Below are 15,864 nucleotides of genomic sequence, written 5' to 3'. Positions count from 1 at the left end.
TTTTTCCAACTAGATGGAAGTTGGCCCATATTGTCAGAGGTATTTTGGTGCTAGTTAGGTGTCTCTGAGGATCTGGACCATTGTGTCCAGGTTTTAACATTATCAAAATCTTTTAACATTCAATATTTTAACATAGCTGTATGATCGTGACACTGTTACGATTTTTAACACACTTTCAGTGATGTACTTGCATTTAGCAAAAACTGCATATGGTATCAAATTCAGACTAGCAACAGCATATGAATGGAGGACAAAAGAAAGATGAGAGAAATGGGAGGGAAAAACACTGGAGAGAAGGCAATAAATGAGAGAAATCTCACCAGAGTAACACAAAGGTGAATGAGCAGAGAACGCAGAGAGATGCCGCCAAAACTCACGTAAGCAGTAAGATTTCATTTATTTGACACTGAGAGACAATAGTCCTGCTAACCAGGATAGCTATTGTTCTTTTGTTTTTAAAAAACAAAAAGGGTAAATGCAAGGTACTAGCTTCCCAGGGAAAAATTACAAAAATAAGTTCTCACCCTGCTGTTTACCAAGGAACCTGAAGATTCTCATACTTCAGCTATCACCCTTGTGCTGTTACTCACCAGTGTGTTTGTTCGGTTAGAAAGCCAGTGAAATATATTGCAGCCTTGTTCTATCTGAGGAAAGCTAAGGGGTTTTGTTTGTTTGTTTGTTTGTTTTTTAACAGAATGGAGTTAATTCCATCAAGTCAATGCACCAAGCAGAAAACGCACAATGCTATCTGCTGTGCAGTTGAGCACGCAGGTGCTCCAGTGGCTAATGTTTCAGAACTGAGTGCGATATTGGTATATTCCCTTCAGCTGTAGTTCAGTTTTTTTTCACAATGAAGACGGAAAGCCATCCAGAATCGAAACAAGCCACTAAATGTTGCTTTCCTTCAGAGGTAGGTGGAAGGAGGAGAAAAGAAGACCCTAAACTTAGAAAGACAGAGGTGCTCAAATATGAGGATGATAGCTGGAGAATAAGGACCCACTGTTCAGAGACACTGACTTGCTTATAGGCTTTTACAAGCTCCAGGAGGTGTAAGCTGTGAGCTGTAAACAAGGTTCAGGAGCTTTGGCACAAATACAGTGGAGCCTGTCAGCAGCAAGGACCTTCCTCAGCATAGAGGTAGCCTCGTGAAGCCATTAGAGACATTCGAAGCATGGAAGCGCAGAATTTTCCTTTTCAGTCCGTTAGCTGAAAAGCAAACAGCTGTCACAGGGGAAGGCAGGGGTGACAGATACGCCCGGAGGTATGCATCTGGGGACTTCTGCCCAATTCCAATATTTCTGAACGCAGATGATGACAGTTTCTATTGAGGGAGCTGGTGGAAACCGTTATCTGGGGAACTCGAGCAGATCAACCTTGCATTTGTTGTCCAGGGAGTTACCGTTCTTTACAGCGAAGTGGCTTCATCTGGAAGAAAGACAAACTCTGCAGCATCATAATCCTCTGCAACAACCACAGTACAAAGAAATGGAGCCGAGTCAAGGCTCAATTATTTTTTTTAACCTTTGCTAGTCAAAGCTGTGGTGGGTTTCACCTGCCTGCTCAAATGTGGACATATGCATATGTACTATAAAGAACACTGCCCCAAGCCAAATCCTTTACTGATACATAAGGCAAGTTCCCAGCTTAATATACTACCACTGAAGGGCATAATAAATATTCACACTTGTTTATAACTTAATGTACATTAGGTGCCCCCCTCACTTCTTCACCTATTCCCATTGCTTGGTCTGGTGTAAGAACACTTGCACTCTTGAGTTTCTCCGTTCTCAGAAAGGCTTTTGGAGACATCCTCACTATTCAGTACCTGCCAGTAAAAGACAAAAGAGGTTTTTATTTTAAAAGTAGACAATTTAAGTCAGTGCATAATTATTTGTACATCTAAGGCCTAAGCAGAGGAGAAACATTATTCAGCATGTTTCAATAGCCTGCTTTTCTTTTCTGTGTTTTTCCTTGCTTATTATCATTTGCTGTTAGATCTTTATAAATACTCATTTGTTTTGAGTTTATTTTGCTTAGATACAATGCTTTCATTTACTGTTCTGAATGTACCCTTCCCTACTTTCAGTGTTCTCCTTTCCAATCCCTATGCCGGTTTCGTGTTTTTAAACTTTGCAGTATTTCCAGGCTCCTTGTTACGGGTAAAACGCCGTGCATCCTCGTTTGCTAGTACAACTCATACCAAAACAAGAGGTTGGCTATTCAGTCATTCTGAGCCACCGCTGCAGCTGCAACTTTGCTTTTAGCAGTTTCGGAGCGTTTAATTAAAACAAAATAATTGTTTTTTTTTTCCTTCTAAAAGTGTGGTTTTGCAACCAAACAATAGGATCGACGCTCATTTTTTGCTAACTTCACCGCGTCAGTTTAAAGGAGAGGAAACGCCTGTCCCTGGCTAGCAGCAACCACCCCTCCTGTGCAAAAGCAAAACCAGCAACAGCCAGAGCGGCACAGAGACGAGCGGGAGAAGGGGCGCGAGAAAACAATTAACCGAGCGAGTTAACGTTGAAAGCGCCAAGAGCGCCCCGGTGCTCCCGCCGCGCGGCCGGAAAGCGCCCCGGTGCTCGCGCCCCAAACCTCAAAAGCGCGGAAAAAACCCGGCTGGGAAGCGCCGGGGCGCGCCCAGCCGCGGGGGCTCCCGGCGCCGGGGGGGGGGGGGCGGGGGGGGCTGGTGTTTCCTGCCCGCGCCGCCCCGCCGCCCCGGCGGAAGTCAGCCCGCGCCGTCGGAGCTTAAAAGGCTCCGGCACGCCGCGCCGCCCCAGTGCCCGGCGGCCGCAGCGGGGCCAGAGCAGCGCCGCCGCCAGCCCCCGCGGGCCGCGCCGGGCCATGCGCTCCCCCGCGCCCTGAGGCCAGGGCCGGGCGGCCCGGCTCAGCCCAGTCCCGTCCCGTCCCAGTCCCGTCCCGTCCCGTCCCTCCGCGGCGCGATGGCTCTGCCCGGATCCCACGCCGCCCGGGACGGCGCTGCCGCATCAGTGAGTAATTCCTGCTAATTCACCCCCCGGGGGCCGGTGGGCTCCGGCTCGGCGGATCGCGGGGGAGGCGGGCGTTTTGCTTTTTTTTCCTGCCTTTTTTTTTTTCTTCTCCTCCTCCCTCCCCCTCTTTGGGTTTTATATTATTTTTGTTTTCTCAATAAAACACCACGCGAAGAGGCGAGATGACAAAGGAAATGTGATCCTAGGCGCTGCAGGGGCTCAGAGCGAGCGAGAACCGGAGAGGAGGAGGAGGAGGGGGCGAGCGTAGCGCTCTCGGATAGCATTGCACAGCGGCTCCAATTTGTGCGAGCGAATATAATACACCCCCCATGAATAATTCAGGGCGGCCGGCGGGGACCTGCCGCTGCTCCTCTGCTCGGCCGCAGCAGCGTGTGCGAGCCGGGCCGAGCCCGCGGCGCTGAACCGGGCCGAGCCGGGCACCGCGTGCGGCAGGGCCGCTGCCGGGCTCGGCGCTGCCCGCCGCAGCACGGCGTCCAGCAGGAGCCGGGACTCTTGAGCAGCGCCGGGGGCTGCCCTCGCTAGCCATCCCCGGAGCCGGATCCCTTTTCTTCCCTTCCCATCTCCTCCTCCTCTGTGTCCCGCCAGCGTGAGGCTCTGCCGCTGGGGTGGGCACCAACGCCGCCCTCCATCCCCACCCCCCAGTCATGCGGTGGTGGAGCAGGCGTCGGCGGGGGAGGACTGGAGCCGGAGAAGTCTGCCTGGCCACTGTGTTTCAGTGCCTCTCTCTCTCCTAGAGCTGCCCTGGATTGCAAAACCGGGGAGGGGGAACTGAGCCGAGATTTCCCCTTCCCCCCCGACAAGCACAGGTTTAAAGGCAAAGAGGAGGAGGAGGAGAGGGGGGGGGAAACGAAAAATCAAAAACCCAACGCCCCAAGAAGACAGAGTGAAACTTGAGTTTAAGCCGGCTTCCCCCGCCCGCGTCCTCGCCGCTCGGCCCCTCCGAGCCCGGCCGGGGACTTGCACTGCCGCCCCGACCCCTCCTCCGGCCCTGCTGCGACCCGGAGCCGAGCCCGGCGGACGGAGAGGTCCGGCCCCGCTGGATGCGATTGGCGCCCATGCACTTTCTGTTTAGGAAGAAGACAAGTAACCAAACCACGTTGTCAAACTGCTGACCCAAGGGGGAAATGAGAAGACTGTGTCAGGTATTGACTAATCTGGGAATCGATACAATTTGTCTAATGCAACGGGGGATCGGGGGTTAAGTACATGGAGGGGAAGAGGATCCATTTGCTGAGAGAGAACGGGACGGCTACACCTTGATACCAAAAATAAAATCCCCCACCCCCCCAGCAGCGAGGTACGAGGCGAGGACCCAGCTCCCTGCGGACCGCCGGATCGATGACACCGTATTTGCAAAACCGGCCAATCGATCCCACTTGGCAAAACGACTAATCGATGCCAGCTTGCTCGTAAGCCGTTTGCAAAACTACGTTCTCCCCTCTCGGCTCCGAGCACCCCCCCCCCGCCTCCTCCTTCCCCCCCTCCCCACTTTTTGGGGTGAGGGGGCCCATACATTTTCTTCCCCCCTCCTCCTCCTCCTCCTCCACAGCATCCTGCCTCCCCTCCACCCCCCGCGCCAGGCCCGTCGCAAATGGCTTCGTTTCCCGAGTCTGACTTCCAGATCTGCCCGCTGTGCAAGGAGATGTGCGGCTCGCCGGCCCCCCTCTCCTCCAACTCCTCCACCTCGTCGTCCTCCTCGCAGACCTCCGGCTCCTCGGGCGGCGGCGGCGGCGGCGGCTCCTCCTGCGGGGCCCCGCCGCGGCGGCTCCACGTCCTGCCCTGCCTGCACGCCTTCTGCCGCCAGTGCCTGGAGGCGCAGCGGCACCCCGGCGCGGGGGACGCGCTCAAGCTGCGCTGCCCCATCTGCGACCAGAAGGTGGTGATCTCGGAGCCCTCGGGCATGGACGCGTTGCCCTCTTCCAACTTCCTTCTCAGCAACCTGCTGGACGTCGTCGTCGTGGCCGCCGCCGCCGCCGACGAGCAGAAAAACGGCCGCGCCGCCGGTTCCGGCCCGGCCGCCGGCTCCGGTGGTAACAACCGCCACCACGGCCGCCCGCCGCCGCCGCACCGCGCCGGCTCCTCGCCCGCCGCCGCCGCCGCTGCCTCCGCGCCCTCCTCGACGTCGGCGTCGTCGGCGGGCGGCTCGGCGGCGGCGGCGCTGCTGCTGCGGCGGCCGCACAGCCGGCAGGGCGAGCCGCGCTGCAGCTCCTGCGACGAGGGCAACGCGGCCAGCTCCCGCTGCCTCGACTGCCAGGAGCACCTGTGCGACAACTGCGTGCGGGCGCACCAGCGCGTCCGCCTCACCAAGGACCACTTCATCGAGCGCTTCGCCGCCGCCGCCACCGCCGCCGCTGCCGCCGGCCCCGCCGTCGCCGGCCCGGCCGCGCCGCTCGCCCTCAGCCCGCCCTACCCCGCCTCGCCCTACAACATCCTCTCCGTCTTCCCCGACCGGGCCAGCTACTGCCAGCACCACGACGACGAGGTGAGTCCGCGCCGCGGACGGCGAGCGGTGACCGCCGACCCCCGCGGTGCAGCCGGGGCTTCTCGCCCGGGCGCCAGAGGGGCCCCCGCCCGCCCCGGCCCCCAGGGGCGGCGAGGCGAGGCGGCTCCCTCCGCCCGCCGAGCTCGCCGGCGGCGGCTTCTCCTCAGCCTGCCCGGGCGGGGGGAGGGGCTCCGCCTAGCGCCCCCCCCCCCCCCCCCGTAACGGCCGGTAACGGTCAGCGCGGGGCCGCCTCGGGTGAGGCCGCGGGCGGGTGTGCGGCGAGGCGGCGGCGCCCCCCGCGCTGCCTGGGAGGAGGAGGAGGTGGTGGTGGTGGTGAGTGGCCGCGGGGCCGCCTCCCGCTCGCCGGCGGGGTGGTGCTGGGCGGGGAAGGGGCGCTGGGGCGGCCCCGGGCCCGGGGGTGCCTTGGTCTGGCTGCCGCTGGGCTCGCCTCCCTCACGGAGGCAGTAAATCGGCAAAGAGCTTCCCCCCCCCCCCCCCCCCCCGTCCGTGCTGGCTGCATCCCCTGCTTTCGGCTAACGCTTCAGCCGCCCCTGTGGTACAAAGGAGAGCTTTAACATGAAAATAGGAACTTGGTGTCGGCAGCTTGTTTTGTTTTGTTCTGTTGCTTCCCTGTAGTCTTTATTTTAGAAATACGATTCTTGAGTATTGTTTCGCAGATCTAGAAGCGAGGCTGCTGCTGCTTCAAAATGTGCTGAAAGTGTCTTAAGTCTCACTGGGACGTAGTTTCTCGCTGTGGTCCTTAGGGACTTGGTTTTCATCCGAAACTGGTCAGTGGCGCTCTGCTTGTCCCCCTTTAGTTACGGGGGTCGAAACAGGGTGCCCTTGGTGGGATTTTTCGAGACCTTGGTTGTGCGGGGTGGTTTGCTCCCAGTATGGGATAGGACAGCAAACAAACTGCTTTAGAGGAGAAGCTCCTTGTCTGAAGATAGAACAGGAGAAGAAAACTTCCTGTCGGGTGGATGCTTAATTAGTACGTAAAACCACTTAACCTAGTGAAATGTACTGACATCTTTAATTTCAGTTTGCAAGGACAGTTTTCCTAACTCTTGTTATGCTACTGTAACAATTTTCTAGAAAACCTGCAAGAGCGGGGTTTTTTCCTCACTCGTTAGCAACAGAGAACAGAATGTGTGTATTTGGTGGGGGAAAAAAAAAACCCTTTAAAATAGGTTGGGGGAATGCTTGAGGGACAGGAATCGGGGGGGGGGAGGGGGAAATCTCATAAGCAGTTGGGTGGCTTACAGCCTTTTCCGCTTTAAGTATCTTTTTAGTAGTGGACCACCTAAAGAACACATGTAAAAGCGAGTGCTGGAATGGAATTAATTATGCCAAACAATTATATTTCTCCATTTTTGGTCTACAGTTTTGGACGTGTGGTATTGGCTAAGAAGCTTTGAGTTCTTTTGTTATCAGTGCAGTCTGTCATAAAACTTGCTATTGAAGTGTATCAAGTGAAATAAGGGGGAGAGGTTGCTAGCTGTACAGCTTCTCTAGAAGTAACTTGTAAAATAATTAAACAAGCTATTTTAGTTTTTTTTTTTTTCCCCGTTTCAAAAGGGTGCTTGGAAAAGGGGAAATGTCTTTTTAAGATTAGGTTGGGATGTCCTCTTAAAACTGCCTACTCTTAAAACAAGACTTGAGCCTTCCCCTGGGTTGAGAAAAGATTTTTATTGTGCAAATTAATGATCTACTGTTTTTTGCTTGGTGAGTTTTGGTGGTTCCTTAATGTGGGTGTGCCCGATCGGTATTTGCAAGTCTTTATTAACTCGGTGGGAGACTTTTGGGAAGAACTTATTGACTGTGATAGTTAGACTTACAGTAAACTGTTCCTAACTTTTGCTAAAAATCAGCAAGATGTGCAATTTTTGAGGAAAGGGTGGCTGCAAAACAGTGAGGGTTATTGCTTGTTTAATTCTAAATGCTATTTACAGCCTCGTAAAAGGAATACTAATAGAAAGGCAGCCTTCTGAGAGAGTGCTTAAATGATACACTAAATACTTTGCTTTTACACCATTAGACAGCTAAACTAACCTACAAAGCAAGGCTGGAGTGGCAGCTTGAAACCTTAATCACAGTAGTTACAAATGGTGAGTCTGTTCAATATAGAAGTGGAAAAAAAGCTGGTGTTTGGTCACAGAGCAGGACAGTCCATTCGTGTTATGAAGGTGAGTTGAAGCACAGGCAGATCTAAGCTATGAGTTGCTGCAACTACTTCTCAAATGCAGAGCTCTCCTTCCCCAGGATCTGTTCTGTTCCCCCACCCTGTCTGAGATAGGCTCCAAGGAGCTTGACTGACCCTGTTCCTAGGGCTTCTCTGAGCTGTAGCAGCCAGCTTCCTTCTGTTCTCTGCCTCTTCTTCTAGCACCCAATACTCTGTCCTTCAAACATTTGCCACCTTTCGGCTCTTGCCGATTCTCTGATTTTCCTGGGTCTTTACTCCCAACCTCCGGGGAAGCACTGTCCGCTCCCTCCTCTCCCCCCTCCTCTGCTCCCATTTTGAGACTCCCTTGGGTGAAAGAGAATAGCACTGTGGATGGTTAGGTTTTTGAGTATTTCAAGTCTCAAAACAAGCCTACAAGTACAGATTTGCAAAATCTGCATGGCTGCTCATCCTTTCAGTACAGAGAAAGGAAGATTTAAACTCTTTACTGGAATATATTGAGCCTTTTCTTTAGTTGAGTTGCTGTTGACTCATGTGAAGCAACACTAACCTGTTGTGTGCTATGAGTACGCGCACGTTCATCATTGACAACTTGGCAGCAATATTGGCTGATACTGTAATGGCAAGCATTAAAGAATATGGAACTCTGGGCACTGTTTTCAGGGTTGATAAGGTCTGGGCATACTACAGTGATCTGTGAAAGGAAAGAAGGTGAAGGCTGTATATTCCTGCAAAAAGGCAAAGGCCGGTCTTCCTATTCCTGTCGTAGAGCTACTGTTAAAACCTGGGTCATTTGCTTGCCATTTGAGACCTCACTGTCTGATGATAGTCTCCTCTCTTGGACTGGAAGAGAGAGCACCTCTATGTTTCTTTTCATAGAATTGTCAATAGCGACTGCAAGCCAAAATAAATGCCTAGAAAACATTGCAACTGCTGTAAGCTACTTACAGGTCCGATAGATGAAACTGCTTGCATTCAAATGACTGCTGTTACAAAAATGGAACAGACAACATGTCTTCAGTTAAATAATGTGGGGTTTCCCTTTATGCAGATTCTCATCTGCTAGATGTTTTAGTTAATATCGCTTTTTTGGTAGCAGTGGTGATGATAAAACGCTTTAGTAGCAGACTTCTAATCCTTTTTAGGGCAAGTGCCAGAGTTGCCAAATTGACAGTGAACTTACTGGCCTGTGATCCCTTAGTATGAGAACTAAGGACTGTGGCCTCACAGATTCCATTTTACAAGTAATTCAGGGACCACAAGGCAAAACGCAGTAACACAGAGGCTCACAGCCACTGCAAGAAAGGAGTTTTTGATTCTTTCTCTCCTTGCCCTTAGCAACACTTAACTTCTCCTTTGGTTGCTTCAGTTCCAGCTTTGGCCAGATTCTTTACTGATCGGATTGGATCACAAACTCATTATGAAGTTTCTTGTCAGATCAATAAGTTGAATTGGCTCATGGAGGTATCAGTGTGCATATGGGCAGAACTGGATGGAATTGCACAGAATGCTGTTGGTTTCATATTTTGATATCTATGCTAGTTCAGTTTCTGTGCACTAAAATGAAGATCCTACCCTCAGGTTACCTGGTAATCCGCTCTCCCATTTTGTCAGCGGTTTGCATGTGAGAGGCAATTCAACTTGGATGCAGAACTGTCAGTTGTGAAAACTCAACTTTTTCTACCTTCCTTCTCCCCCCCCCCCCCCCAAAAAAAAATGTTTAGAATCACCTATACTAAGTTACTGTTGAAAAGGAACGAATGAACTTGTTAAACTGATTTTTAAGAGTACCTGTTTCTAGCTATTTTGAATCCTAGTGTTGCAAATATTCTTCAACTTACTGTCTTTTTTGTAGTCTAAAAATCATACTTTGTCTTACAGACAGAAGACAACTTTTGAAAGTTAGCTCTGTCCCTTACACATACATAACTCAACTCTTAGCTCAACTGAAGGCTACTAATCAAATGCCTTGACTAAATTTGCTAATTGAATTTATGCCGAAGAGACTTTGATGTAGGGTAAAGCTCTCGTTTCACAATAGTCGTGAGCTGCTGTCCTAACATCTCATGGCTGCTGAAGGAAAGGGATATTGCTTCTTGCTGCCTTTTCCCTGGGCTTGATTATGTGCTACTCAGTCTGGTAGAAAGCAACTTATCTCCTTTCCCCTTCTTCTGGACTTAGTATAAACTTATTTAAATAAAATCTGGCCGAAATGGAACTGATATGAGGAAAAAGAAGGAACTGTGTGCCTAGGAATGAATCATAGTTATGGCTTGCCATTGCGGCCAAACTCTCAACTTTGCATGATGATGTTTTTGCATGGTCTACCTGAAAGTCTCACCAAGACGATTGGCTAGCATAAAGGGAATGTGTCTGTGTCCACGCTTGTCTGTCTTGTAGAGAAGATTTGTTTGTTTAACTGCAGTATGTGGTACATCATGCAGCATCTTGCTGCTCCTTTCTTCTAATGCTTAGATTTTTTTTTTTTTTTTCTCTGAACTAAATGATTAAAATCTTTAGGAGTGCATCCTGCAGACACCGGTCTTAATATACAACATTGTATTGTGTTGCAGTTGTTGTGGTTGCTATAGCTTCAGCTCAATAGGAGAACTTATACTGGAAATAAACATTTGTCTAGATCATGTATACTTAAGTTTTGCATATACTTTGTCAGTTAACTGTATGCAGATGCACCTTTCATGTATCATACTTGACTGTGTCTTGATATCAGAAGGCACGTGCAATTCCCAATCTGAAAACAAAACCTTGAATTCAGTTGCTGATGCTCCTTTGTAGGTGTCTCTTCTCCCCCCTCCCCCCCCCCGTCCCCCCCCAAATGAAGAAAGCAAGACTCTCGAGTTGCTTCCTACATGCATGGTCTGTATAAGATGAACTTAACATCTTCTGAGTGAGGAAGGGTTTTAATCTCTAATTTCACAGTACTTCTTGGTTCTTTTTGCTTCCCCACACAAAATCTTAAGATGTTTGGTGCTAAGCAGGTTACCTCCTAGAGTAGTCTGCCTTGCTGTCTTCTTCCCTGATACCCCTTTCCCTAGCATGCCATTGTAACTCCTGTCACTTCCCTGGATGTAAAGGCATCCTGCTTCTGTTCTGTAAGGCAGAACACAAATTTTACTGGTCTTGAAACAGAATTTTAATATCACAGTGGACAGAAGCAAACCTTTCCCTTCTCCCTCCAGCTCTGATATCACTGACATTCAAGTATTCTCAACATCTTAGGGTGAATATCACCAGGAAAAGCTTCACTGTAATCCAATATCATTATAGTATTGGCTTAATTAAGCATGGATTCAGACCGTATCAGCAAGTAAAAGTTGGAAGCAACAGAATTACCTTGGTTTTCCAGTTGACTTTTCTTTATGGTCTGTTTTACTTGGAGAATATTTTCTACTGTACTGATACTCTTGGTTTCTGAAATTTATATGCTGACTATAGTGCAAATTTTTGAGATTGTAATACTTTGTCTTGAGAAAGTAGGACCGGAGATGTGCATGCAATAAACATGAAGCTGCTGTATAATAAGAATTTAATTTTCCTTTCTTATTACTTCATTTTTGCCAATACCATAATGTCTTATATAAGATATGCTTCATCTTGTGGCTTTAAAAGAGGCTGACTTGTGAATTTTGTCTCACGCTTTGTGTAGGAGTTTATCCTTTCACCTTAGTCTTCGGAGCATATAAACGTGTCTGCTAGACCATGCTTCCTTAGAGGGAAAACTACTTAGTTCCACCCTCTTAAAGTTAAGAGGTATCGTTCCTCTTTCAAAACTGTCTTGACCTCATCTCTTCCTAGCTCTTCTCCCATACTCACTTACTGGAAAAGTTGCTGGTGTCTTTCCATCCGACAAAGAATTGTGCCACATTGGGAGTGCAGATCTTAAGCTGTAGGAACAATGCACTGAAGGCAAGGCTAATGTTACAACAGATAAGATTTCAGAGAAGGGGATTATTGTCTTTAGCCATAATCCACTTTCAATATAGCAGTTCCAAATGTAATCTTGGATCATAATTATGTAGTACATAATTTGTATTAACTTCTACACTATCACTCAGGTCCTCATAAAATGTAAAAATATTGGATGCAAAGGGGACTACTGGTTGACAGCGTAAATATTGGTTAATGTAACAATATCCTGGATTTCAAAAAATATTAGACCTATGTCCTTGTACTAGATGTTCTTGTGCATGGACTCAGCTGCAGCTCTTCTGTGGACTGTTCAGTGCTTTCCCTGACTGTTCAAGGGACACATGGGTGGGATGGGTATTGTCTGTCCTCCTCTAATGCATTGCATATGTGCATCCAAAATCAACTTAGAAACTCACAGGAATAGAACAAAAACGTATCAAAGGATTGGAGCACTTCTGTCTGCTGACTTTCGGTTTTCCATCTTGAGTTTAAAATCGTCTTTCCAGTGCAGTATTGTTTTGAATAACTTTATCTGTGTCCTCCTTTCCCCTTCCATCTTACAGAAGCAAAATTTTAAGTGGAAAGGAGTAAGAGTTCTTTATTTTTCTTTTCTTAACAGGCTTTTGACTTGGAACTATTTGTCCCTGCTCTACTACCCCTCAACAAAATAACAAGTTGCCAACACTGGAGTCTGTAGCTAATAATCTCTCGTTTAAGAATTAGAAATGGTAGTTGCTTTGAATGGTTTGGCTTTTCAGCATGGAAGGGAGTAAACTCTAGTAAACTTGCTCTGGAGATGTGGCTCGTTTATGTATGTGTCTTCTGTGTTGTCATGCTGTGGTTGTCTTCTGGATACGTGTACAATATTGACAGTTCTTCATAGAAATCAATTCATAGTTAAATGTTCAGCTGTAAGAAATGAGCTCCCAAGTCTTCTAACTGATTATTATTTCACCTGAGTGTATAACATGCATTTCTGAAAAATCAGACTGGGAGCTTGTTGGGGTGGTGTCTGATCAGAAGTTTTCCTATGCATGTAGGTGAAATTTTTGATATGACTAAGACTTTAGCCGAGAGATTTTGTTTGGGGGAGGGGGAGTCTCTAAATCGGAAGCTTTTCATTTTACAGTTCAGTATGCTGTGCTATGCCTTCACACTGGTGCTGACTTTGAGGAAAATGGCTTATCTTCTAGCGCTAGGAAAGCAGCTTGAGACAATCTCTAAACTTGTCTCACTAGCAGTGATGAAAATCAGTCTGAAGAGTTGTTTCAGAATTGAATATTTAAAATGGTGGAGGAGAGAGAACTATGCCGTGAATGCTATTGTGGAAATAGTCTGTAATGACAAAAGAGAAGTAGTCTCTGCTGACAGAAGACAAACATATGGAATACCTTAAAGTCACTTCTGAAAGGAACAAACTAATCCAACCAAAGGCTGCTGTCCTTCTATAATTACCTTGGTAGCTGCATCTCTTTCTCTGCTGTCAGTTACTATGGTATAATCCTCACTAACTAAGATCACATATAAGTAATCGCCAAGGCTGCTTGCAGTACCAGTATTTTCCAGGACTGTCGAAATCCAGACTGCCTGCTCTTGGATCAGAGTCCCTTTAGGGGGAGAAGGGTGAATGCTGTTCTCCGTGAGCTAAAGGTAATAGCTAAATTTCCTGTGTTGCGTCCTTTCTCCCCCTCTTCCCCCCCCCCCCCCCTCCTTTTAGCACTGGATTTCATATGTAGTCAAAATATCTAAAGGTGTCTGGTCAAGTTTGCTAAACCATATCTCTTCTAGTTGTTTGCTGGTATTACATATCCATCCGATACATTTTGTGGATAGCCAGTGTTTTTAAACTACCATCTACGGTAAATACTTCCTTTCCCTGCTTAAGGTTTACGATGTACATGATTTCTAAATGCTGCGTTCAGCTAGATTAAGGGGCTGGCAGGGACTTGTAAGACTCGGCATCCGAGAATCCTGTTTAAATTTGATTTCTGATGTCACAGCATGCTGCTGTATCTTCCCCTCATCTCCTGTTGTCTTGTGTGTTTTTTGGTTTTGTTTGGGGGTGGGTGGGGGGAGTAATTCTGTTTATATGATTAGATACTTGCTGTCCAGAGTGGCAAACACACTAGAAGAGTAATCTTATGCAGGCTTTTGTTCAGCTGCTCTTGGTTAACAAAAAGCAAACTATTGTTTAGGGAAAATGTCAGCTACCAGACTTCAAATGCCCCCTCCCCTTTCCATTCAGTGGTCTGACAACTGTCTGACAGTACAAGTGGCATGAGTAAAGCTTACAATATAAAAATCTCTAGCCTTAAATCTTTGGCGTAAGCAAAACTTGAAAGCTGTCTGCATTATAGATGCCTTTAAGCTTTGTAATCCAACTTCGTGCTGCGTCAAGGGGTTCGAGAATACTATTCTCTTATGAGGCTTGGTAGTACGGACTGTGAATAGGCAGTGAACTAGTAAGTACTGCTCCTTGTTAACCTGACAAGGTTACTACTCCTGATCTTCTGTAACTTTGAATAATGTCAGGTCAGGTGATTTCAGGGTATGAGAGATAAAGATCCCTTGGCTTCTAGGGTCTTGCTATTACTCTGTCTTTCTGTGGTTTGGAAGTCAACTGTGTAATTCTAAAACACTAAGTAGGGTGTATATATGTATGTGTACATGGGTATGTGTGTGTCTATATGAAGCTGTAGGAATCCCTTACTTTGAGGAAGGGTTTGTTACAGAACTAAAGGAATCATCATGCTTCCAAGCCTTTATTTTCCCTTTAAAAGTAATGTTGGTAAAGAGTTAAATTCCCCCCTGTAGCCCACCCCGCCCCCACTGCTATATATGGTGTGCCCAGAGGCACTGGAGATTTAATACATTGAAGTTGGAGCGTGAAGGGGGTCTGCAGGCTGCTAGACAAAGTCACTCAAATTTCAAGAATACTTGATCCATACAAGGATGTTACTTGAGAAAGGCATGACTTCTCTGTAAGAAGCTAGTTGCCAAATGAGCTGACTGAATGTATCCTAAACCAAAGGTTTTTTTTGCGGCTAGATGAGCAAATGAGAAACCAGATTTTCTTTAATTGATAACTGATAGGCAAGCTAGCCAAAGCTGTTGCCAGAACCATCTCTCTGCAGAGAACAATGTAACCATTTGTAGGGGAAAATTAAGTTGCACTTCTCACACTGGAGTGTTTTCAAGTTATGGAAACTGTTGTGCAGATGACTTAATTCTGTACTGAACTGTAGATTGAATATAAGGCTGAACAAATGGCAAATACCATTTTTCCCCCCTTCTAGTTAATATAGAAACAGCTGCAACATGACACAAAGGTGTCCCAACACAATGTATTTGGTATCAACTTCTGTTGAAAGCTTTTTTTAAGTGGAGAAGGAAAAATACCTTTTGGGCAGAAAGGAAGGGACTGTTTGTGGCTCTTTTGTTTTGTTTTTTTCTTTTTAATGCAGAGCTAGAGATGTTAGGCAATGGTATAGAGTGGATTCTACCCTGAAAGAAATAACCGAAATATTATTAATTAGCTAGAGAACTGCCGGAGATGTAGCGCAAAGGAACTATGGAAGTAGTGAAGTCCCAGAGTCCTCCCAGTGCTGCTCTTGTACTTAATACAGTGATAACTTTTTAATAAAAATACATATTTTCTTGAACTATCCTGGAACTCTTGATTAGTTTAGAACTAGAAATTAGGAGTTAGGTTAGGCTTAGAAATAGTGGCTACTGACCAAATGCCCAGGAAAGTAACAATGTGACCTTTCCTTGATTTCCTAAGGAAGAGAGCTGCTGCTCTTCTTTAGACAATATATATTTTAAACTGACAGTGCTGTTTCCTGATAGCTCTTGCTCTTTTAGCATTACCTGTTTTCTCAAGCACTTTGAGCCTCTTACTAAAGCAGAGATGGCCAACATAAGACCTTTTAGTTATCTGTTGCTGAAGCATGGCTCCTTTACTTGAGGTACACTGCATCACTGTTGGTGTGACTGTTAACGTGGAGGTCTGTGGGCAGTCTAAGCAGTTTGCAAGTAAGTGGAAGCAAGCCTGGAAGGTCTTGAGAGCAGATTTCCACTACGTGTCCAGCACGTTTGTCCTGGAAGGCCAGCTTCTCTGAGCTGTGGGCCACTCCTGAGAGGCCTTCTTGCCAGGAACAGCCCGCAAATGTATACAAACTTGATATACTTAATGGGAGAGTTTGTAGACGACCAAAGTCTGTAGTCTACAATCAAGTTTGTAGACTAGTCAAAACAAGCAC

General features: G+C 47.5%; 1 protein-coding gene across 1 annotated transcript in view; it reads left to right on the top strand.

Moving 5' to 3' along the window:
- The first annotated feature begins 4,127 nt into the window (after positions 1-4,127).
- TRIM71 (tripartite motif containing 71) overlaps positions 4,128-15,864 on the top strand; it is a 62,173-nt gene continuing 50,436 nt past the window's right edge. The window contains exons 1-3 of the mRNA XM_068935527.1: positions 4,128-4,150; positions 4,299-4,417; positions 4,558-5,490. Of these exons, the coding sequence (XP_068791628.1) occupies positions 4,600-5,490 (891 nt within the window). The 5' untranslated portion in view covers positions 4,128-4,150; positions 4,299-4,417; positions 4,558-4,599. The remainder of the gene's footprint in view (positions 4,151-4,298; positions 4,418-4,557; positions 5,491-15,864) is intronic.

This window comes from Struthio camelus, chromosome 2 (assembly GCF_040807025.1).
Source record: "Struthio camelus isolate bStrCam1 chromosome 2, bStrCam1.hap1, whole genome shotgun sequence".
NCBI lineage: Eukaryota > Metazoa > Chordata > Aves > Struthioniformes > Struthionidae > Struthio > Struthio camelus.
The sequence above is the reverse complement of the archived record's forward strand: the minus strand, read 5'-3'. Positions and strand labels throughout refer to the sequence as shown.